We start from the raw sequence: 26,394 nt of genomic DNA, 5'->3' as shown, positions 1-26,394 counted from the left end.
ATATTATTCTCTGAAGAGTCAGAGCCAAGCAACATGTGACGATTACATTTTCTGCTCTGCAAGTCCAATGTTATGATCCCAGTACCCACTTAAAGGAATCTATTCCTTGTATCAGTCATATGGATTTTTTTTTTCATATTCTAGTTATTTTCCAAAGTCATGTCACATTTTATGGGGGCTTGCTTTATATTAGGACCATAATATCTGGTATGGCTTCTCCTTTTTTTTTTTCCCAGAGCCAGTAATTTTCTTTTCTTGTGACGAACTTTTGTCTTCACCATATTACTAAAATCCTCAAACTTTGTATTAATTCTATTTAATGTAACCCACCCCTTTCATTCTTCCTTAAGTTCCTCTTCACTGACTCCCTGGATATCTAACCTACCAGTAATTTGGTCTGATTCTTGCAGGGTGATCATCCTATTCATCGTCAACACCACTTTACTAGGTTAGATACACTGTTTAAAGCCTTTCCTGTTTTTTTCCTTTTCCATCCAAATTTTGCTGAAGCTAATCATTCAATACCCTATTAAAAGACAGTGGGAGTAAACTGAAGTAAACTGGTAATACAAAATATCAGTACTTGGCCTCATGTTTAATTACTGTTTGGGTATAAAGTTCTAGATTCAAAGCAGTTTTAACTCATAAGTTGGAAGGTGCTGTTCTGTATTCTACAATCTAATATTGCTCATCAGAGGGAAGGCTAATGCTATCTTGATCATTATTCTTTATCAGGAGAAATTTCCATTTTTTAAAGCTTTTAGGATGGCCTCATCTTTAGTATTATGAAATTTCACGAGCGTATTTCTGGGTGTCATTTTTTTCTATTGTAATTGTGCTTTTTGCCACTTAAGCCTGCCCAACATTGAGTGAGCTATTTCTAGCTGAGTGCTCATAATTTTCTTCAGTTTAGAAAGATTCTTAATCATTTATTTGATACATTCCAATTATATTTTCTCTTATTAATTTTTTTTCTGGAACTCATATTAATTAGATGTTAGACCTTCTAAACTTCCAAGTCCCTTTTGTTTCTCATTTAACTTTTCAATTTATGAAATTGAAGAGTTTCCACAATTTTCTTTCAAACCTTCTATTATTACAGCAATAATGTTTTTTCATTCTTAGGAGTTCTGTCTTATTCTTTTTGGTAGCTTCCCATATTTGCTTTAAAAGTGCAACATCTGTTCAAATCTCAGACTAACATAAATTTTTAGTTTTCTTCTCATTATATAACTTTCCCTTTAGTCTCTCTCTTGGTCCTTATGCTGATACTTTTCTTCATCTGTGATGATCCTTAGCTGTCTGTTCACATTTAAGAATGATATGGTTTGATTATCTTACGTAGATAGCAGGAGGTTCTTTGGTTATTCTCATTGTAGATGTTTCCCTGAATGAAAAGGTTTACTGGGATCTCTGCCTGCATGGGAAGGGCTGGTGAGTTGATGAGAAATTCTCCAAATTCCAAAAACGGTTTCAACTTAGGCTGCCAACTCTCACTCTAGCTGCTCTAGTTCTCCGTGAGTTTGTTGAATTTTTTCATAGTTTTTTTTAAATTTTAACATTCTTATTTAAAACTTCAAACATTACAGATAATGGTAAATCTACCCTCTTGACCAGAATGTCCAATTCTAGTTCCCTCCCCCAAAGAAACACTTTATCAGTTGGATGTGTCTGTTCAGGACTTTTTCTAAGTATTTGCATACTTATATAAATGTATTAGAAATATATTTTAAATATATAATACTCTATTATTCTGGAAATTTTCCATTTTCAATCAGTGTCTTTTAGTCAAATCTATACCAATATTACCAGTCCATTCTTTTAAACTGGTGCTAGTATTTCTAGTCATGCCTCTATTGATGGAAATTTAGATTGTTCCCAGTTTTATGTACTGTGCTGCCCTCCAAAGGGGTTATAGTGAGCATTTTTAAAACTTCAGTGCCTGCAAATTAGCACTGATGAGAGTATTTATTTCTCTACACAACTACCAAGTTTTTTTTTTATTATTGTAGATTATGTAAATTTGCATCTCTCAATACTAGCAAGGTTAAGCAGGGACTCATATTTATGGTCCATGTGTATTTCTTCTGACTTGCGCATTCTTAATCCTTTGTTCATTTTTATTCTTGCTTGGTTGTCCTTTACCTATTTATAGGTACTCTTACATCTTTCCCTTTGTATTATATTACAATTTTTTCCCATTCTGTTTCTTATCTTTGTCTTTTTAAAAGCATTCTAACTTTTGGTATAATGAATTTCATTATGGCTTTAATTTTTGTCTAATTTAGGAAGATGTGTCCAACAGCAAAGTCATAAGCATATGGTACTATACTTTCTTCTAATACTTTACTATTTACTTTAACATTCAGGATTTTATTTAACTGGAACTAATTTTTGTGAATGGTGTGAAGGAAGGATCCATTTCAATTTACTTATAGAAGAGAGGGTAGAGTGGGAAAGCTGTTGGCAGGGGTACTAACATAACTTTCACATAAAAAATCATTAACTGTCTTGTCATCGTGTCTCCTTATTACCCAGCCTCTACACAAGCCAACTCAAAGCATGAACTTCTCTAGGGACCCTTTGGACAGACTGACTCCCATTACTGAAATCCCTGTCATGCCAACATTTCAGGTAACAGCTTCTTCTGCAACATTTCATGAATAAGCACTCTTTTCCCTTTTGTCTTTTATAAAATTTGATTCTTTCATCCACTGATGACTTCTGCTCTTTTTTGATACCTTTTAAATTGTTTTATCTGTTTAATAGGATATGGAGGAAAGATAAACTTGTGTTTAACTGCAAAAGAAAACCTTGATTTTCCCAATGAAAATTTTGATGCTGACAAGTTACCTTTCAGAAATACTGTACAAATTCATACACCCTTACATCAGTACACAGAAGTACCTCCTCTCCTATGCTTTTGCAATGCAAATTTTATCAATTTGATATTGAAAGATGGTAGTTCATTTGTTTAACTTGTGTTCTGATCCTTGTGAGATTCAGTACTTACCACTTTCATCAGTCACCTGTTGCCTTTATACCATTTTGCCCATGAGGGGAGGAGGTGTCATTTTTCTAAATGACTCGTAGGAGCACTTTTATGTTAAGGATACGAACTTCATAGGTTAAACATATTTTAATGATTTTTTTCCAATTCTAATGTTTAAAAACCTTTCGTTTGTACTATCTTTGACTATATAAAAGTTTATTAAAGTTCTTATATAGTCACACCTAGAATCTTTGTGTGTGTGGCTTCTGGATCTCATGTCGTATTTAGGAAGATTGTTCTCCATGATTATAAAGCATGTTACGGTGTCCTCTAATGAGTCTGTTTTGCATCTGGATAAAAGAATGAGGCGATTGTTTTTTACAGAAATAGTTTTTTTGAGCAGAATCTCATTTACCAATACTGTTAAGCCACTGACATGAAATATCACCTTTATTATATATTTCCTTTATGTGTGTATGTTGTCAATGTGTATGGGTGTATGTTGACAAACACAATGTTTCAAGCCTTAAAAAAGTCTTATTTTGTCAGGTACAAAGAATCTATTAATTTGGGGCCTACTAACATCTGTAGAATACTGAGTCTTCCCCTACAGAAGGATAAAATGTCTATTCTTTTAATCCTCCATTAAACTTTGGTCATTTTCTTTGTACTTATGTTCACAAGAGAACTGGTTACTGCATTGATTGCATGCTCAAAGCCTTCAGGATTCAGGAAGTAATATAAAGTGTAAAACAAGTCAGATGTAAGGGAACAGGTAGTGGTTTGAATTGTGGAGAACTGGAAAACACATGCCCATCTAAAGGTATTCATATTCATTTGAAACTTGATGCATATCCATGTTGATGAGTTTTGACCTATAGTTTTGGTTTCTTTTCCCTCTAGTTTTGGAGTTACAGCTTAGAAGCTTAACAACTTTTCTATTTAAACAACATGGGTTTAATACAATTCATCTACCTGGAATTAGGAGAGGTGAGTTAAATTTTACTTTCTATTCTTCTTTGGTTATTGATCTTTTAAAGTTTTCTCTCTTTTAAAAACTATATTGCCTTTGTTTAAATGCAAATGATGAATACATCTCAGTAAATTTTACTTATTACAAGTGATTTTTAACACCTGGCTTCTTAAAACTGTTGACTATATAATGAAGTTAGTTTTTCTTAATGAAGTTAGTTTTTCTTATCAACAAAATCATATCTCTGTGTATTCATGTTGAAACAGAAGCCCCCATCTTACTCTGTCATCATGGGCTCCAACATTAACTCTGCTGTGCTGGATACTATCACCCACCTTTAGAACAATGACTGCTGTTCCTAATCAAAAACCTTTACAGTCTTTTGGGTTGCTTTGTTATTTTGCAGATAATCATTGCTGAGATGATCTTTTTATCATAGTACCTTTTTATTTTACATTAGTGTTTACTGATTACTTTATGCTAGGCACTCTGCTGAGCAGTTCACATGCATTATCTCATTTAATCCTCCCATTAACTTGAGGTAGTACCATTATTATTTCCATAATATAAATAAAAAAACTGAAGCTTACAAGGGACAAAATGTTTCTCCAAAACTAGAGAGCTAGAAAATGGAAGAGTAAGAATTGGAACCCAGATCGATTTGATGCTGCACTATAAATTCTTAATGTTGATAAGTAGCCAAAGAATGAGATGGATATTGACATGAGATGGGACTCTGAAATGTAGACTGGAACAAGGTATTGGGGGTTTGGGGGTCTTTTAGGCTATTTTGAGTAATGTGTGCCTTGCCCTAAGACCTATGGGATGCCAATGAAGGGTTTTAATGAAGGAGAAGTGATATGATTAAACTTTTTAAACACAAGTTTGACTGCAATATGCACTACTAGCAGGAAATGGTAAACACAGGGAGATCAATTAGAAAGTTATTTCCATAGTCCATGTCAAATAGATTGTAGTGTACTGGACAAAGATGACAGAATGGAAATTAATTAGAGTCAGATTCAAGGCATATTTAGGAGATAGAACCTACAGGTCTTGGCAACTGACTGGACACGGAGGGTGAGGGAGAGGAAAGAGTCAAGAATGACTCCATCGTATGAATTCTCTCATGATGAGCAAGGTGTGCTCGCTGCCTGAAAGATTTCCTGCAATCCTTACATTCATAGGGTCTTTCCCCAGTATGAATTCTTTGATGTAGAGTAAGAGATCCACTATAGCTAAAGGCTTTCCCACAAATGTTACATTCGTAAGGTTTCTCTCCAGTGTGAATTCGCTGATGTTGAGCAAGGCCTGCATTCTGGCTAAATGTTTTCCTGCATTCCTTACACATGTAAGGTTTCTCTCCGGTATGACTTCTCTGATGTTGTGCAAGTGACGAACTATTGCTAAAGGCCTTCCCACATTCGATACATTCATAGGGTTTCTCTCCAGTATGAACCCTCTGATGTTGATCAAGGTATGCAATCTGGCTGAAGGCTTTCCTACATACTTTACACTCATAAGGTTTCTCTCCAGTATGAACTCTCTGATGTTGAGCCAGGTGTGCATACTGGCTGAAGGTTTTCCTACATTCCTTACATTCATAGGGTCTCTCTCCGGTATGAATTCTCTGATGTACAATTAGGTATCCCCGATGGCTAAAGGCCTTCCCACACACGTTACATACATAAGGCTTCTCTCCTGTGTGAATTCTCTGATGCTGAGCAAGAAATGAGCCATTACTAAAGGCCTTTCCACATTCAATACATTCAAAAGGTCTTTCCCCAGTATGAACCCTCTGATGTTGAGTCAGGTGTGCAATCTGGCTGAAGGCTTTTTTACATTCTTTACACTGATAAGGTTTCTCTCCAGTATGAACTCTCTGATGTTGAGCAAGATGGGCATTCTGGCTGAAGGCTTTCCTACATTCTTTACATTCATAGGGTTTCTCTCCAGTATGTATTCTCTTATGTTGAGCTAGGTTTGCACTCTGGCTGAAGGTTTTCCCACATTCAACACATGCATATGGTTTCTCTCCAGTGTGAATTCTCTGATGAAGAGTGAGAGATGAGCTCTGGTTGAAAACCTTCTCACATTCATTACATTTCAAAAGTTTCTTTTCTACATAGACTTTCTTACGTTTCATTTCAACAGATTTTTTCCGGTAGCTTCTCTTTCTTGGCTCATGCTTACGTATTCTTTCTTTGGTGGGAAAACTCTGCTTTATATCAAAGATTGCATCCTGATGGAAAGTTTGCCAAGATTTAGTATATTCATTACTTTGATCTTTACTCAGGATTTCTTTATGAGTGATGATCAATTGACTAGAATGTATCTCCTGACTTCCCAAGTGGTTCTTAAACCAGTCCTCATTTTTAGAGTCTTCTCTCAAACTGGAGCAGTCAAGGTTATAACTAAGATGGCTTCTTCCCATTGTCCTTACTTTGGATGATTCCTCATAAATAACTTGCTTTGATGAAAATTCATTGTTTTTAAATGCATACTCCCAATCTAAAAGATACCAAGAAAACAAATGTCTTTTGTATTTATGCATTAGAAAAGAAGAACTTCTAAAGCACAAATTGGTGAATGAACTACATAAGAAGTTCAAGGATTTAACAGCTGTTAAATGCAGTCTAATAATGAGATTACAGAGAATGAGAATGAAGGAAAATTTATTAAGAAAATAAGTATCATGCATAACTATTAAGGTAACTATCAAAATCATAATAATCCTTTTATATATATATTAATATAACAGTCTGCAAACACCCTTCCTCTCTTGCTGCTAGTTATCCTGCATTCAAGTTAAGTTCATTACCTTTAAAAAACCAATTTCATGTCAGTGTGGCTAAAAAACTCCCAGTACCATTAATTGCCATAGGCTGTACATAAAACTCTATGGTTAAACTTTTGCAGCCTGAAAACGGTCTTCCTGAGTATCATTTTCTATGTGATATGTTCCAACCAAATGTAAGTTTTCAATTGATACTCAAGCTAAGATGCCTTCATATAGAAGTAATTTTGTATCAAATTTCTTCGTTTTATTAACCTGCCATTGGCCTTAATTTGTCTTACCCTTTTCATTCCCAAATCAAATCACCTATTATTCTGTTCAAGACTTTCCAATGGTTTCTCACCTTATTTATAGTAAAACCAAAATTCCTATTATGATTTACAAAAGCAATGTAGCACATGAACATAAATGTAAAACCTATATAATATTATGGCAAATAAAATCCAGGAAAATATGAAAGCATAATCATAACCAAGTGGAGTTTGCCCCACGAATGCAAGGCTGGTTTAATATATGAAAATCAATGTAATTCACCACATTAACAGATTAAAAAAAAGGAAAATCATATCATTTCAATAGATATAAAAGTAGTTTACTAAATTCAACACCTGTTTATTATAAAAATTCTCAGCAAACCAGGAACAGAAAGGAAATTCCTCAAGCTGATAAAGGGCATCTATGAAAAATCTGTAACTAACAAACATCAACTTAACAGTGAAAGAGTGAATACATTTCCCCTTATAACAATGCAAGTATATATGCTCTTACCAATTCTATTCAACATTTTACAGGAGGTCCTAGCTATTACAATAAGTCAAGAAAAAGAAGGCACATTAAGATCAGAAAGGAAGAAATAAAACTGTATTTGCAGAAAAAATGACTGTTCATGCAGAAAATCCTCAGAAACCTATAAAACAACTACTAGAACAACTGCTAAATCAATCCAGCAAGGTCAAAAGATGTAAAGTTAATATAAAACTAACAACAATGTAAATGAACTATACTTCAATTAAAAAAATAAATTAAAAAAATCAATTTACATTTTTACATACTAGCAGCAAACAATTGGAAAATGGTCTTTTTAATATAAGAGCACCAAAAAAACATGAAAGACTCTCAGGAAAAAAAATTTAGATATAAGTATATAAGTATATTTTTATATATATAGATATATAAATATAATACTTATAAATATAAGACCACTACACTGGATATGACAAAACACTGCTAAGAGAAATTAAGACTGTAAAAAATGGCTAAATAAACAATACTCAGGAATTGAAAAAAATGATATTAGGACGTCAGTTCTCTCCAAACTGATACATGGATTCAACACAATCCCAAACAAAACCCCAGCAGGATTTTTGGGTAGAAATTCTCAACTTCATCCTAGAATTTATATGGAAATGCAAATGATCTATTAAAATAGTCAAAGTGATTTTACAAATTGAACTGATATCAAAGTTTACTATAAAGCTACAGTAATCAAGACTGTGGTACTGGTGAAAGGACAGAGTTTAGAACTTAATGCATGCATATACAGTCAAACGATTTTCAATGAAGGTACCAACAAGACAATATAATGGGGAGGGGAAAGTCTTTAAAAGAAAGGGTACTGGAGAAACTGTACATCCAAATTGGAAAAAAAAAAAACAAAAAACTTCAACCTTTACCTCACACAAGACACAAAAATTAGCTCAATGGAACATATAAAGCCAAAATGATAAAATTCCTAGGCGAAAACACAAGAAAATGTCTGTGATCTGCGGGTAGCAAGACTTTCTTAGATATGACACAAAAAGGACAAACCAAGGCAATAATTTGGACTTCACAAATATTGAAAACTTTGGATGTTCAAAAGACAGTAGTAGGAAAATAAAAATACAAGTCACAATTGGTACGTATATCTCAATGCACATAAATGACAAAGAATTTGTATCAGGACTATACAGGCATACCTCAGAGGTATCATGGGTTCAGTTCAAGACCACCCCAATAAAAATGAATGTTGCAATAAAGCAAGTCACACGAATTTTTTGGTTTCCTAGTGCATATAAGAGTTATGTTTACACTATACTGCAGTCTATTAAGTGTGCAATAGCATTAAGTCTTAAAAAAAAATCAATTTACATACCTTAATTAAAAAGCACTTTATTGCTAAAAAATACTAACCATCATCTGACAACGCAGGGTCACCACAAAACTTCAATTTGTAAAAAGTGCAATATCTGCGAAGTACAATAAAGTGAAGCACAATAAAATGAAGTATGCCAGTATTAAGAACTTTTACAATAATAATAAAACAACCTAATAAAACATGGGCAAAAGATTTGAACAAATACTTCACAATATATATATGAATGGCCAATAAGCACATGAAAAGATCCTCAACATTATTAATCATCAGATAAATGCATACTAAAACTATGAGATACCATAACGCAGTCATTAGAATGGATAAAACTAAAAATAGCTCACCAAAAAGGGAACCCTCCTACATTGTTGGTGGGAATGTAAATTGATGCAGCCTCTATGGAAAACAGTATGGAGGTTCCTCAAAACACTAGACTTGCCATATGATCCAGAAATCCCACTCCTGGGCATATATCCAGACATAACTATAATTCAAAAAGATACATGCACCACTATGTTCACAGCAGCACTATGTACAATAGCCAAGACATGGAAACAACCTAAATGTCCATCAACAGATGAATGCATAAAGGACATGTGGTACATATGTGTGTGTATATATATACACACACACACACATATACGTACATACACACACAATGGAATATTACTCATCTATAAAAAAAGAACGAAATAATGCCATCTGCAGCACATGGATGGACCTAGAGATCATCATACTAAGCCAAGTAAGTCAGAAAGAGAAAGACAAATACCATATGATATCACTTATATGTGGAATCTAAAATACAATACAAATGAGAATATATTTGCAAAACAGAAACAGACTCATCTAGAGAACAGACCTGTGTTTGCCAAGGGGGAGGAGGGGTGGGGGAGAGAAGGATTGGGATTTTGGGATTAGCAGATGCAAACTATTATATCAGTATATAGGATGGATAAATAACAAGGTCCTACTGTGTAGCACAGGAAACTATATTCAATATCCTGTGATAAACCATAATGGAAAAGAATATATATATGTAACTGAATCACTATGCTGCACAGCAAAAATTAACACATTGTAAATCAACTATACTTCAATAAAATTATTTAAAAAAGGAAAAACACCTCACCAAGATATGGTGAGGATGTAGAGCAACTGGAACTCTTCTACAGTGCTGGTGGGAATGAAAATGATACAATCTCTTTGGAAAACTATCTGGCAGTTTCTTAAAAAGTTAAACATATTCCTGTCATATGACTCAGTTTTTCCACTTTTAGATATTAACCTAAGAGAAATGAAAACGTATGTCCACACAAAGTCCTGTATGTGACCACTACATATAGCCCAAAACTGCAAACAACCCAAATGTGCATCAACAGGTGAATGGAAAAAGTGTGGAACATCTATACAATAGACTGCTACTCAGAAACAAAAGGAGTAAATTATTTATATATGAAACAATATGATTTTCAAAATAATTTTGATGACAAAATAAGCCACACATAACAGTATGATTCCATTTAGTTTAAATGCAAAGTAATCTAAAAAGACAAATATCAGATTAGTGTTTGGAGCCAGGAGTGAAGAAGAATGAACTGCAAAGAGGTACAAGCTACCTTTCAGGGTGACGGAAATGTTTTATGTCTTGATTGTGGTGATGGTTTCATGGACGTATACAACTGTCAGAACTCATCACATTGTGTAATTTATATGAATGCAATTTACTGTATGAAAATAATTAAAGTTATTAAGAAAAAAATTATAGGGACTTCCCTGGTGGTCCAGTGGTAAAGAATCCTCCTTCTTAGTTCCTGGTTGGGGAACTAAGATCCCACATGCCACAGGGCTACTGAGCCTGCGTGCCACAACTAAGCCTGTGTGCCACAACTACAGAGCCCATGCAGTCTGGAGCCTGCATGCCACAACTACTGAGCTCACACACTCTGGAGCCCACGTGCCACAACTAGAGAGCCTGTATGCTCTGGAGCCTGCATCCCACAACTAGAGAGAAACCCAAGCACCACAATGAAGAGCCTGTGCGCAATAACGAAAGATCCCATGTGCCACAACTGAGACCCGATGCAGCCAAAAATAAATAAATAAATAAGAAAGAAAAAATTATAGATGGAATCAAGAAAGATTAAGTGAAGACAGACTTTCGTAACATAGTAAAAAAAGTAAAACTCATGTAATAAGCGCTTTACACTGAAAATAGAGACTATACCTTGGAACCTATGAACGGTTAAAAAAACTAACGCTATTATTAGGACATATAAAATCCTCAAATCGTTAGAGAGTAGAATTAGTACTAATTACTATCCTGATCAAATATGATAAAACAATTTGATCAAGATACAATAAAACCAGAAAATTTTCTTTTAAACAACTCTTGTGTAAAAGGGAATTTTTTTAAAAAAATAGGTCGTCTAGGAAATGGAAATAAGAAAAACAACTACATATCAGAATCTATGGAAGTCACCTAAAGCTATATTCAGAGGAAAATTAAAACTAATAATTTCATTAGTGAATGAGAAAATGAAATTAATTGTTCTTTTCAGCAAAATGGAAAACAAAATAAACCTAAGGAAATTAGAAGGAAAGAATTAGTAAAGAGAAAAGCAGAAAATAGAGAATTAGAAAAGAGAAGAATGATGACACTATATTTTATATTTAACAGATATGTCCAAAAGCTGGATTTTAAAAGTAAATAAAAACAAAATTGATTAATGAGTAGCAAATAATTTTTTAAAAAAGAACAGCTATGTAAAATAAATTAAAATTGGAAATTACTAAATATAAAAGAAAATTATAAGCGATTATTATGCTCAGGTTCATAGAAATAAATCTGTCACCTAAATGAAAAGGGTAACTAACTAGAAAAATTAAAATTTATATAATTTAACCCAAGGAAGAAACTATAGGGAGGTTATTTACCAGAGAGGACACTGAGGAAGTTGTCAAAGGTCCACTTCCTCACAAAGGCCCCAGTACCAGGATTTTTCTCTCAAACTCTAAGACTATGACCTTATTCCTTCACACTAACATCTCTAAATCAGACTTGTTTTTCTTAGCCTCCATCTCCCTCCAATCATACGTTGCATATCTTCCCTTGGAAATCTCCCCATCTCTTAAAAATAAGTCTCTTATTGTCCCAAGCCAAATTCATCTTTTCCTCTACCAACCTGTTCTTTCTTCTGACTTGTTTCTATTAAATGCTATCACTTTCCAGTTACCCAGACTTGAAAATACAACTGGAAATGCTTTATTTTTTCTTTGATGGTTTATAAACCTCTGAATAATCCTAAAAATTGAGCAAAATGATTTTATGAAAGTAGAAATTCAGTGAATCAAGATTAAGTGAATAAGTAAATGAATCAATCCTTCAATCTAAAAGGAATGAGTGACCAAAAAGGAAAAAATATGCACTGCTGTGTCTGGATTTTTAAACATAGTATGGAGATAACTGTGACATCTGCATCCAGAGAATAAGAAAAGGTTATCAGAGAAGACAGTTAAGTGTGAGAGAAAATATACACACATAATGTGTGAGGAGAGTTAGGTTGGGGAACTCACACTAGACACACCTCAGTGTTTCTTCCCAGGCCTTGAGCCTTTTCGGGCTACCCAGGAAACATCAATTATGAGCTGGAACTTTCCAGAATAGCTGAGCTTTTCCTTGCAATGGCCTCTGCCTCCCTAGTTCTCTCTCACTCACCAGGGCATGCTCCTCTTGTCCCCTCCTTCTTCACCATCCAGGGCTCTTTTCCTTGCTCCAATAATGAGATCACATCTGGCTTAGAAACTGAAACTCCTGCTTACAAGAAATAAAAGGGGAATTAGCCAGGCCCATAAATCAGATCAAGTTGCTTGGTCATCAGGAAGGTGAGGCCACTATAGAAGGGAGCTGAGGAAGAGGTGAAGTATTCTGAAGAATGGGGAAGATGAAGTTGCACGGACAGTCTAATGAAGCTGCCAATTCTACAAAACTAAATTTATTTGGGGGAGCACAAAAATCAGAAATTTAGCGAACTTTATCAGAGGTTTCCCAAACATTACATTGGAAAGCAGCCCTACGTGCAGATTCTGAATTACAGGGAGACCTCCTTACCCAGTGATACCAGGCTCCTATAGTTCTGCAACATCACTTTCCTGTACAAATTCCTCTGAGCAGGGTTCAGCCATTCCCACTCCTCTTGAGAGAAATCTACAGCCACATCCCCAAATGTCACCAAATCCTGAAATGACATAAACATATTCTTGCTCAACTAGTGTTCGTACCGTCGCATGAGCATAGTTTAAAAAGTTAAATTGTCTATACTTCTGGAGAGAAATACTACAGGTAGTGAAATTTTCTGTCAGTATCTTGGGTTCTGAGCAACACATGTCAAGTAATTGCTAGACAACTTCTCTGTGCTTAGTGTTGATATTCTGTCATGGAAAGTATACAATTTCAGAGTCTCTACTGATGGAGAAAAGATACACACGAAAATTGGCAATAACAGAACACTGTAAACAATCAAGTGTAAAATGTTATTTATACTAAATGCTAGAAGAGCATTTCTCAATATGGAAAATAAGGATAGACTGGGGCAGTGAAAAAGGCTTCAAAGAGGAGGCAGAAACATGAGTTATGCCTTACAGGACGTACATGGTCTAAACCAGCATTTTCCCAAATTCTACAATGGAATGGTCAGTGTTCCAGCTATATCAATAAGGTATATATTAAAATATATTTGATGCTTATAACTGGTTTTCAAAAATTAAATACAAATATAATAAAAACAGTAAAGTTTTATGGTGATTTTGCAAAAATATAACTTAAACAATATATGCCATTACGGAGAACAATCAGGGACAACAAAAGATTACATAACAGCTCTGACAACATCACTAAGTTTCAAAGACAGCTGGTAACTTATGCTACCTAAAAGACAAAATAATAGTAATTTTAAGCACTACTAATTAAGTTAAAGAGTGAACATTTCAAATGTGATAATGAAGTGCATCAAAAAATACCTACAACTCTCACTAGAGGAACATACTGAATTGTGCACATCTAATGAGCAAGAGTTTTTTAAATGTTAAAACATAGCTCTCAAATACCACTGTATGTTACATTAAGGATCTTTATAGCATGGAAGATGCCCTAGTCTCCTCCCTAGAAATTGAAAATGGGCATTCTTCCTAATGTGGTAAATCTGCTTCAGACTTATCAAGGCTTGCTGTCTGATTTGGTATATGCTTCACAGGTTTGGCATGTCACAGAGCAAAATCTAAAGCTGAGCTGATATGCAGGTGCCCTAAACAGCTGAACTGACTTGTCAAATACTGAAATCCTTCCACACTGGTTGGTAAACAGCAGAGGAACCACTCCCAGTTAAAAGACCAAAGGCATTCCCCTGAAAGAACAAACAGTGAAACAGACCTCTTCATTCTAATAGACACTGATTTCAAAAAGGAGATAATGAAAATACTGGAGGAGTAAGAAAAACTATTGACAGAAATGCAGAGTACTGTAAAAGGGAACTAGAAACTATAAAGAGGAACCACGAAAAATTAGAAAACTCATCTGCAGAGATGAAAGCTAAGGGCAATGAATAGCAGAATGAATAATGCAGAAGAATGAATAAGTGACCTGGAACACAGAATAATGGAAATCACCCAACAAGGACAGCAGACAGAAAGCCAAATGAAAAAAAATGAAAGCAATGTGAGAGACCTATGGGATAATATAAACCATGCCAATCTATACATAATAGGGATTCTAGAAGGGGAAGAAAGAGAAAAGGGGATCGAAAATGTATTTGAAAAAATTATGTCTGAAAAATTCCCAAACCTAAAGAAGGAAACACATATCCAGGTACAGGAAGCACAGAGGGTCCCAAACAATATAAACCAAAACAGACCTACACCAAGACATATTACAATAAAAATAGCAAAAGTTAAAGAGAGAATTCTAAAGGCAGCAAGAGGAAAACAAAGAGTTCATTACAAGGAAACCCCCATAAGGCTATCAGGTGATTTCTCTACAGAAACGCTGCAGGCCAGAAGGGAGTGGCAAGATATATTCAAAGTCCTGAAAGGGAAAAATATGCAACCTAGGATACTCTACCTAGCAAGATTATCATTTAGAATAAAAAGAGAAATAATTTCTCAGACACACAAAAACTAAAATACTAAATCTATCCTAAAGGAAATATTGAAAGGTCTTCTCTAAATAGAAAAGAAGTAAGAATCTATAGGAAAGAAAAAAAAAATCACAATTGGAAAGTAAATTACTTAAATAAGCCAGGACACAGACTAAAGAAAAAAATCCAAAAATCTGTGTGAAAATGATGGTAACCACAATGAACAGCAAAAGGATGGACAAGATGTAGAACAGGACAACAAAATCATAAAATGTGGGGGAGGAGAGTAAAAAAGTGTAGATTCTTTTTCTTTCCTAGAATGAATGTGTTTCAGCCTATATGACTACCAGTCTAAGGCAAGTAGATATAGGAAGGGGTTAACATTCTTGAAAAATAGGGTAACCACAAGTCAAAAACATAGAGTCACAGAAACCAAAAAGAAGAGAACATAAGTATAATACCAAAGAAAATCATGAAACCACAAAAGGAAAAATAAGGGACAAAGAAGAAATATAAAATCAACAGGAAAACAAGGTTTAAAATGGCAATAAATACGTATCTATCAGTAATTACCTTAACTGTCAATAGACTAAATCCTCCAATCAAAAGACACAGAGTGGCAGATTGGAAAAAAAACCAAGAGCCTACAATATGCTGCCTACAAGAGACCCACTTTAGGGCAAAGGACACATAGAGATTGAAAGTGAGGGGATGGAGAAAGATATTTCATGCAAAAGGAAATGACAAGAAAGTGGGGTTGCAATACTCACATCAGACAAAATAGACTTTAAGACAAAAGCCGTAAAGAAAGATAAAGGAGGATACTATACAATGAAAAAAGGATCAATACAAGAGGGTTTTACATCAACATATATGCACCTAATATAGAACACCCATGTACGTAAAACAAATACTAACAGAAACACAGGGAGAGGGACTTCCCTGATGGTGCAGTGGTTAAGAATCCACCTGCCAATGCAGGGGACATGGGTTTGAGCCCTGGTCCAGGAAGATCCCACATGCTGTGGAGCAACTAAGCCCATGCACCACAACTACTGAGCCTGCATGCCTAGAGCCCATGCTCCGCAATGAGAAGCCACTGCAATGAGAAATGAGAAGCCCACGCACAGCAACAAAGAGTAGCCCCTGTTCCTACTCGCTGCAACTAGAGAAAGCCCGTGTGCAGCAACGAAGACACAATGAAGCTAATACATAAATAAATAAATTTATAAAAAAGAAAAAGAAATAAAGGCAGAAATTGACAAGACTACAATAATAATAGGAGATTTTAACACCCCGCTCACATCAGTGGACAGATCTTCCAGACAAAGAATCAATAAGACAACAGAGATACTAAATGATACAACAGAACAGTTAGACTTAATTGATATTTTCAGTACGTTACATCCAAAAAAAACAGAATACACATTCTTTTCAAGTGCACATGGAATTCTCTAGAACTGACCACATACCAGGGCATAAAACAAGCCTCAACAAATTTAAGAGTATAGCAATTATCTCAAGCATCTTTTCTGACCACAACGGCATGAAACTAGAAATTAACCACAGAAAATAAATGAGAAAAAAATGATTACATGGAGACTAAACAACATGGTACTAAAAATCCAATGGGTCAATGAGGAAATCAAAGAGGAGATTTAAAAATACCTTGAGACAAATGACAATGAAAACACAACCATACAAAATCTACAGAATGCAACAAAAGCAGTTCTTAGAAGTTCATAGCAATACAGGCTTTCCTCAAAAAACAAGAAAAATCTCAAACAACCTAACCTACCACAAAGAATTAGAAAAAGAAGAACAAACAAAACCTAAAGTCAGCAGAAGGAATGAAATAATAAAGATCAGAGAGGAAATAAATAAAAGACATTTAAAAAAATAGAAAAAAATCAATAAAACTAAGAGCTGGTGCTCTGAAAGGATAAACAACATTGACAAACCTCTTGCCAAGCTCTTCAAGGAGAAAGAGAGAACTTATTTTATTAAACAAAATAAGAAGTGAAAAAGGAAACATAACAGCTGACACCATAGAAATACAAAAAACCATAAGGGAATACTATGAACAATTAGAAAAGCTAAAACCCACATGATCTTCTGAATAGATGCAGAAAAGGCATTGACAAATTCAACATCCACTCATGATAAAAACTCTTACCAAAATGGGTACAGAGGGAACATACCTCAAGATAAAAAAAGCTATTTATGACAAATCCACAGCCAATATAATACTCAACAGTGAAAAGCTGAAAGCATTCCTGCTAAAATCTGGAACAAGACAAGGATGCCCACTCTCACCTCTTCTATTCAACACAGTATTGGAAGTCCTAGCCGCAGCAATCAGATAAGAAAAAGAGATAAAAGATATCCAGATTAGGGCTTCACTGGTGGCACAGTGGTTAAGAATCCGCCTGCCAATGCAGGGGACATGGGTTCGAGCCCTGGTCCGGGAAGATCCCACATGCTGTAGAGCAGCTAAGCCTGTGCGCCACAACTACTGAGCCTGCACTCTAGAGCCTGCCAGCCATGACTACTGAGCCTGCGTGCTACAAATACCGAAGCCCGCACACCTAGAGCCTGTGCTCCACAACAAGAGAAGCCCCCACAATGAGAAGCCCGCGCAACACAACGAAGCCACCGCTCGCCGCAACTAGAGAAAGCCCGCGTGCAGCAACGAAGACCCAGTGCAGCCAAAAATAAAAATAAATTTAAAAAATTAAAAAAAAAAAAGATATCCAGATTGGTAGGGAAGAGGTAAAATTGTCATTATATGCAGATGATATGATACTACATATAGAAAACCCTAAATGGTCCACACATAAACTACTAGAACAGATAAACGAATTCGGCAAGGTAGCAGGATACAACAGTAACATACAGAAATCGGCTGCATTTCTTTACACCAACAGTGAAATATGAGAAAGGGAATGTAAAAAAAAAATCTTTTAAAATTGCAACCCAAAACATAAATTACTTTGGAATAAACCTCACCAAGCAGATGAAAGACTTATACACTGAGAACTATAAAACACTGATAAAGGAAACTGAGATGATTCAAAGAAATGGAAAGATATCCCATGCTTTTGGATTGGAAGAATTAATGTTGTTAAAATGGTCATACTACCCAAAGCAATCTACAGGTTTAATGTGATCCCTATCAAATTACCCATGATATTTTTCACAGAACTAGAAAAAATAACCCTAAAATTCAGGTGGATCCATAAAAGACCCAGAATTGCCACAGCAATCCTGAAGAAAAAGAACAAAGTAGAAGGCATAACCCTTCCAGAGTTCAGACAATATTAGAACGCTAGAGTAATCAAAACAGTGTGGTACTGGCACTAAAACAGACATATGGATGAATGGAACGGAAGAGAGCCCAGAAATAAACCCACACACCTATGGTCAATTAATCTTTGTCAGAGGAGGCAAGAATATACAATGGGGAAAAGGCATTCTCTTCAACAAGTGGTGTTGGGAAATCTGGACAGCTGCATGTAAATCAATGAAGTTAGAACACACCCTCCCATCACACACAAAAATAAACTCAAAATGGCTTAAAGACTTAAACATAAGACATGACACCATAAAACTCTTAGAAGAGAACACAGGCAAAACAATCTCTGACATAAATTGTACCATTGTTTTCTTAGGTCAGTGTCCCATGGCAATAGAAGTAAAAACAAAAATAAACAAATGGGATCTAATCAAACCTACATGCTTTTACACAGCAAAGGAAACCATAAACAAAATGGAAAGACAACCTACAGAATGGGAGAAAATATTTGCAAATGATGTGACCAACAAGGGCTTGATTTCCAAATTATACAAACAGCTCATACAACCCAAAAAAACAAACAACCCAACAGAAAAATGGGCAGAAGACCTAGACATTTCTCCAAAGAAGAAATACAGATGGCTAATAGGCACATGAAAAGATGCTTAACATCGCTAATTATTAGAGAAATGCAAATCAAAACTACAATGAGGTATCACCTCACACCAGTCAGAATGGCCATCATTAAAATGTCTACAAAACAAATGCTGGAGAGGGTGTGGAGAAAAGGGAACCCTCCTACACTGTTGGTGGGAATGTAAGTTGGTGCAGCCACTATGGAGAACAGTATGGAGGTTCCTCAGAAAACTAAAAATAGAATTACCATATGATCCAGCAGTCCCACTACTGGGCATATATCTGGACAAAACTATTATTCAAAAAGATACATGCACCCCTATGTTCATAGCAGCAGTATTCACAATAGCCAAGACATGGAAACAACCTAAATGTCCATCGACAGATGAATGGATAAAGATGTGGTACATATATACACTGAAATACTACTCAGCCATAAAAAAGAATGAAATAATGCCATTTGCAGCAACATGGATGCAAGTAGAGATTATCATACTAAGTAACTCAGAAAAAGACAAATACCATATGATATCACTTATATGTGGAATCTAAAATATGACACAAATGAACCTACCTATGAAACAGAAACAGAATCACAGACATAGAGAACAGACTGAGGGTTACCAAGGGGGAGGCAGTTGGGGGAGGGATGGAGTGGGAGGTTGGGGTTAGCAAATGTAAGCCTTTGTATATAGAATGGATAAACAACAAAGTCTTACTGTATAGCACAGAGAATTATACTCAATATCCTATGATAAACCATAATGGAAAAGAAGATAAAAAAAGAATGTATGTATAAATAATCACTCTGCTGTACAGCAATAATTAACACAACATTGTAAATCAATGTCAATAAAAAATAATAAATAAATAACATTTATAAAATATGGTGATGGCTTGAAAGAACAAAAACAGAAAAGTCTGGTATTTCTACCCTCAGTGAATTTTTTTCCCTTTCTAAGGTAAAAAACTGGAAGTCCTCAACCCTCAGCACCTACCTACCATGGCACCCGCCCTAGAAGCAATCAAAATTTAGTTAGTATATATTTGTTCAAATGTTTCCTTATACAGACATGTCTGTGATTATCTATACATATTCATTTTCTTATAACATCACTTGTTAGATGGATAATATTACATGATGTAAACATGCCATATCTTATTTACTATCCCCTTGCTTATTTTCAGTTATATGAATCTTAATTTCTCACTATGATGCTACAAAGGTCTCTAATTATTTTCTCAAAATATATTCCTACAAGTTTTTTTCTCCATTGAGACTAGGATTTCCCAAACTTACTTAACATCAGAAAACAGTTTAAATTACACTATTTTGACCCAGTCAGAATAGGACCTAATGAAAAAATAATTCAGGCTGGGAGTAAAGTGTTGACTGGTAGTCAAAGAAATACTAATAAAGGTTCTTCACATAGAAAGAAAATGGAAGGAAATGGAAATAAAAGGAAAATGGAAGCGTTAAAACACAGGAAGAAATTAAGAGCCCCAAAACTAACTATAAACTGAATAAGGTAAGTCCCCCATAGTGTGTTTAGTTCCAAGATATTATTATATCTACTAATAATAGGGGACTTACCTTATTCAGAAAGTGGCAAGAATACCAATTATAGAAGGAAGATTACAGAAAGAAGAAAGAAGATCATTACATAACAAGCAATGGTAGAGTGGCCACTAAAAGAATAATAAAAATAATGTGTAATTAACACGATAACTAGGAAAAAACCTGATTTATCCAAAAGAAGGCAAAAAAGAAATGAAGAAAGAACAGATGGGATAAGTAGAAAATAAATTGCATGGTATACTTAAACACAAATATATTAATAATACATTAAATGAAAATGTACTAAACACTTATTTAAAAAGACCAAGATTATCAGACTGGATTTTTAAAAACCAGCCAACCTTTTTTGGGGGGAGGCACAAGGGATCATGGGAGGCATAGGGGATTGGGAGGCACACTGGGCCGAGTGCCTGGCTGTGAGCACAGGGGAGGAAAAACAAAGACTATATACTGTTTATAAGAGGCATACTTTAAATATAATCTTTAGAGCACCACAAGAGACTGTGATTAAGGAGGTCTGGGGTGGCATCCCAGAAAGAGCATTTGGGCTGATGGGCTTTGTCTGTTCTACACATCATATCCTCTACCTTCTCCTTCTTCCATTACCAATTCAGTGGCAGGAGAGAAGAGGTTGCCTGCTGGCTCTTGCTGCCCTGGTCTCACAAATTCATTCCTTTGTTGATTCATATATTAATTTGGCAAATATTTACTTAATGCCTACTACCTATTTTGTTCTAAGAGTTGGGAATACAAAGGTGAACAGAATATAGCCCCTCCCTTTGTGGAGTTAATATTCTAACAGAGGAGAAAGACACTAAACATAAGGTCATACACATATATACACTAATATGTATAAAATAGATAACTAATGAGAACCTGCTGTATAGCACAGGGACCTCTACTCAGTGCTCTGTGGCTACCTAAATGGGAAGGAAATCCAAAAGAGAGGGGATATATGTATACATATAGCTGATTCACTTTGCTGTATAGGAGAAACACAACACTGTAAAGCAACTATACCCCAATTAAAAAAAAAACAAAAAAGCCCATATGGTCATACAGTGTCATGTACTATTAAATACTATGACAAAAAACAAGGTAAGGTAACTGAAAGTTACAGGAGCGTTTGTGTAAGATAAAGTAAGTAAGATAAAGTAACGTAGGGCTTCCCTGGTGGCGCAGTGGTTAAGAATCCGCCTGCCAATGCAGGGGACATGGGTTTGAGCCCTGGTTCGGGGAGATCCCACATGCCATGGAGCAACTCAGCCTGTGTGCCACAACTACTCAGCCTGCGCTCTAGAGCCCGCACGCCACAACTGCTGAGCCTGCATGCTACAACTACTGAAGCCCGTGCGCCTAGAGCCCATGCTCCGCAACAAGAGAAGCCACTGCAATGAGAAGCCCGTGCACCGCAATGAAGAGTAGCCCCCGCTCGCCACAACTAGAGAAAGCCCGCGCGCAGCAACGAAGACTCAACACAGCCAAAAATATATAAATAAAAATAAATTTATTAAAAAAAAAAAAGTAATGTAAATCTTAACAAAGAGGTGATTTTTGAACAAAAATCTATCAATACATAAAGTGGGAGAGCCAGCCATGTCATAATCTAGGGGAGAATTACAGAAGAGGGAAGAGCAAATGCAAAGGTTCAGAAATAGAAAGTAGCTTGGAACATTTGGGGAACAGCAAGTTGACCAGTGTGACTAGAACAGAGAGCAGTAAAGACTTGTAGAAAATGAGGTCTAGGGTAGCCAGGAGCTGGATCGTGTAGGACCTTATAGGCCCAGGTAAGGAAACTGAATTTCATTCCAAGTAAAATGGGAAGCGAACAAAGTTTCTGGGCAAAGGAGTGAATGATGTGCTCCATCACACTGAGCACACTGCTCCCTAGAGTCCTTCATTATTTTCTACCACCCTCTTTAAATCTCTAACCGTCATCTGTGTTACTGACCCTCAATATACAGTACAACTTCCTACATCTGACAGTCACTAACTAGTGATGTGTATACATCACTTTCCTTCCTTGGCTTTTTCCTCGTTTGTAAAACAAGTGTCTTAGACAAGATCCACCATAATTTTCTTCCTGGCTTTATCATTTTATGAACCTACATCTTTGCTGTCTAATATACTAGCTACTAGCCACATGTGGTTATTTAAATCTAAATCAATTAACATTTAAAAATAAAAAAAAAAAAATGCAGTTCTTCAGTCACACTACTACAGACAAGTGCTCCACAGCCACATGTGGCTAGCTGCTACTGTATTGGGCAGTGCAAACATAGAGCACTTTTATCATCAATCATCACAGTGCTTCTCTAGGTGATTTCTGCTTCTGAGTCATCTTCTTAAGATGTAAGAAAATAAAAAGATGTAGCAGTTTGTATGGTTTCATTTTTTATATTTAACCTACAAAATGTATTTAACCTCAAAGTATGAGGAAGAAAATTTTTTTCTAAATGAATACTCCAGTCCTTCTCCACTGATTTAAAATAACATCATTACGTTATTATGTAATAAACAAACTAGTAGACACTAAATTCCATGAAGACAGACAGTATTTTTTTCACCACAGTATTGCCAGCACTTAATATACAGTAAGTCTTAACTATATGTTCAGTGAATGAATAAATATTTTCTATTCTTATTTATATTTGCATTTGTTTCTGGCCATTATATGCTGATTTCTTCATTTATTTCTTCTGGCTCTCATTCTATACTACTTACTGTTTTTGTTATTTACGATTTGTTATTACAGATGTATATAGCCATTTTTTAATGTAGATTCAATACTCCCTCCTATTATTCTCCTTTTTCAAAAAATTCCCTGCTATTTTTCCATATTAACTCCTCTAATCTTTACTGCATGATCTAGAATATTCTAGCTGTAACCAGCTACTAACTCAGGATATCCCTAGAACAGGACCTCATTATGCCCATGGAATCCTACTCTTCAGTGCCCGCAGAATGCCTGAAAAACACTCCTGCCCTAGCTGACCCACACTTTAATACTCAAGACCCAACAAGTCCCACTCCTCAAAATCACCTTGAGCAAGCGACCCTGTCATGTATCAATACTACAACTAAGACTTCCCCAAGTAGTCCTTGTCTACTTTTCAAACCCAGGTCTGTGGAAAAGCTCTAAACTGTTGGTCACATCTGAACACCCACCTTGACCTCAGTGAATCACTTCACTTCCCTACAGGGAAGACTTTCAGATTCCACCACGGAGTGTATTTTTGCCTCTTGAGACCTCCCAACAGAACACCTAACCCACGGGAAGTGCTAAACTGTTTCTTGAATGAAGATGAAAATTCTGGCTGAGAAAAAAAAAAAAAGGAAGCTCAGTGGGCTTTGGGGGACCTCCTTTTACTAGACTGGAGAACATGAGGACCAGGTCACTGAATGAATGGAATTTTAGAATGGGAAATTTCAGAAGAAAAGTAAAATGTTCATATAAAATCTGAAAAACAAGGCATTTCAGAGAAGAGAGAAGAAAAGCTTCCTTACCTCGGACATGGCTTTAAGAATTTAGGACAGCCCTTCTGTCCTCCTCCTTCCGGCTTCTCTTTGGGAGAAGGGCAGTGTCCAGCGAAAACAGAGCTGGAGAGGGAGAAAGAAAACGTGAAATGCTGGGCCTGCCCTCAGCTCCCAGCATCACCAGCCTAGATACTCTCCTTTCCTTCTTTGTGCCCTTCTCCCCAACCACGGAAGTAGATACGAGGTGTCACTGCATTGGTCATTCCTATCTAAATTTATAATTCTTTCACCTGTGTGCTTTATTTTTTGAAGTATAGTTGATTTATAGTGTTATATTAGTTTCAGGTGTTCAACATAGTGATTCAATATTTTTATAGATTATACTCCACTTAAATCTCCCACGTGCTTTAGATCTCAATATGCAACATAAACTTTCTGTGCGTAAGATACCTCATTTATATTTATAAGAAGTAACAGTATTTATCCTTCAGAATGGCACTGCCAAATAAGGATAATTTCCCCCTTCACACATGAAGGCTATTCATCAGTGAAATTATCCAATGCTTCATGGTAATTAAGTAATTGAGCCCAACTGGAATCCAGGTCTGACTCATTAGTGTTTACACCAGATGATGACGTTGAAAGGAAATGTGTTCCCACCCTTTCTACAAAGATGAGATAAAACTACAAAGTGAATGCTTCAGAGAAAGCATCTTTACACAGAGTAGGCATTAGAGGGATCATGTGGTCTGGAGGACACTGGACCAAAAAAGACATCCTGCTTCTGGTCCTGGCTTATAACAAAATGCACCTGAAAACCAATCTCTCAACTTTTCTAAGAAATTTCCTCAGAAGGGGCTGGGGGGAGGGATATGCAGAAACAATCACTACAACCCCTTAATCATTAATTATTTTCCACTAAACTTCACTGCCTTGGAGAGTAAAGAAATTATCTCAGAAGCAGCATAACCTAGTGGTAAGAACAACTAGGTTTGTGGATCAGAATGCTTGAACATCTGATCCACCACTCAACTGGCTCTGCAGCCTCTATTCCAAACTTCAATCTCCTCATCAGCAGAGTGGTACCTACTCTCTATCAATGGTTGGGAGGGTCATGAGATGATCCACATCAAGCATTTAGCACAGTACCTGGACATCCTTTGTGTGCAATAAATATCATTAAATCATTTACTTTCGTAAGTAGCACACAGTAGGTCTCCCCGTCCTTTTTTCTCTTCGATTCCTCACTAGGAGAGGGACGGAAAGACCTTCTGTGCCAGAGAGGACTAAGGTCCAGCAGCTCAGTCTTCTGCTGTCCAGGCCCAAGGCTTTCTCCTCCTCTCCAGCTCTCTTCCCCTCTCCCTCTCTCCTCTCCGTAAACTCCATCTCTTCCCCTTCATCTCAATCTCGGTCTTCCCGCTACAACAGTCTCCCAAATCCTGGAGCACACTGGCCTCCCAAAGCATCCACACAGCCTCCCAGCCACCACACAAACCACACAATCCCTCATGCTGGCAGCTCCCCTGGCAGCCTGTGGACATGCTCCCGAGCTGTAGCTTGCCCACCCCTCGCAGTGAGTCACACAGTCACTGACATGATGACACATGGTGCCATATACTGTCACACACCCCTAGGGTCACACAATCTCAAGCAGTCTCACGTGAACACACAGTTGCACGTTCACTGTTACAAAAATTGTCACACACATTCTCAAATTCTGTTCACACACCGTCGCACAGCGCCCCATACACAAGGTCACACACACAGTGACACTGTCACACACGGTCCCATACACAGTCACACTGTTCACACAGGTTTCACTGTCACATTCTCAAACACTGTCACACATTCTCCCTCGGTCCCACACAGCCTCACACACTGTCACACACGGTTTCACTCTGTTCAAACACCGTCACACACAGCGGACCCAGGCTCCCACCGTCACAGGCCCCCTCACACGCCCGCTCCCGCCCGGCAGGCCTGCCCAGGCGCGCGCACCCACCCCGGGCTCCTCACCGCCTTCTCCCCGAGAGTCGGCACTTCGTTCCGCACCGTTCGCGGAGACGGGGAGCCGAGCGCCCTGCGGCCGGGGCGTGGACTCGATCTCTGGCCCGACGGGCGGACTCACAAAGGGGCCAAAGCGCTCAGGCAGGCTGTCGGCGCCAGCCGCAGTGGCTGCTGGGAAACGGAGTCCGGGGCCAGGCGCGGTGCGGCGCGGAGCATCCTGGGACTACTCGCCGCGGGCGCCGGGCCGACGGCTGCTTCCTGCCTCGTCCCTTTCGCGTCGTCTCTGCCACGCTCCTTAATCCCCCGTCCTTGCGACCCAGAACTCGCACCCGCCCAGCCCTCTCAGGCCATCGGACCCACCGCCCCCGCCACC

At 36.9% G+C, this 26,394-nt stretch overlaps 1 protein-coding gene and 1 long non-coding RNA gene across 9 annotated transcripts in view; one reads left to right on the top strand and one right to left on the bottom strand.

Annotated features, from left to right (window-relative positions):
* LOC132353334 (uncharacterized) overlaps positions 1–19,708 on the top strand; it is a 30,926-nt gene extending 11,218 nt beyond the window's left edge. For 2 of the 4 annotated variants that reach the window (XR_009499000.1, XR_009499002.1), the window contains 4 exons: positions 2,539–2,634; positions 3,896–3,982; positions 6,523–6,676; positions 14,149–19,708. This is a non-coding gene — a long non-coding RNA (uncharacterized LOC132353334). Of the gene's footprint in view, positions 1–2,538; positions 2,635–3,895; positions 3,983–4,231; positions 4,299–6,522; positions 6,677–14,148 lie in introns of those variants that run through there. The other 2 variants (XR_009499001.1, XR_009499003.1) reach the window with 2 other exon arrangements.
* ZNF583 (zinc finger protein 583) lies at positions 3,185–26,394 on the bottom strand. 5 transcript variants are annotated; one of them, XM_059904451.1, is made up of 6 exons: positions 26,031–26,394; positions 24,045–24,137; positions 23,706–23,854; positions 13,008–13,134; positions 12,615–12,713; positions 3,185–6,476 (listed from the first exon to the last, which is right to left on the bottom strand). In XM_059904451.1, exons 4-6 carry the CDS (start codon positions 13,039–13,041, stop codon positions 4,999–5,001), a joined length of 1,611 nt encoding a protein of 536 aa, XP_059760434.1. In that variant the 5' UTR covers positions 13,042–13,134; positions 23,706–23,854; positions 24,045–24,137; positions 26,031–26,394; the 3' UTR covers positions 3,185–4,998. The 5 variants fall into 5 exon arrangements, with proteins under 5 accessions (XP_059760434.1, XP_059760431.1, XP_059760430.1 ...); XM_059904448.1 differs by lacking the exon at positions 23,706–23,854 and having other exon boundaries at positions 26,017–26,394; XM_059904447.1 differs by lacking the exon at positions 23,706–23,854.

This window comes from Balaenoptera ricei, chromosome 19 (assembly GCF_028023285.1).
Source record: "Balaenoptera ricei isolate mBalRic1 chromosome 19, mBalRic1.hap2, whole genome shotgun sequence".
NCBI lineage: Eukaryota > Metazoa > Chordata > Mammalia > Artiodactyla > Balaenopteridae > Balaenoptera > Balaenoptera ricei.
This window is presented reverse-complemented; position numbering and strand designations above follow the sequence as displayed.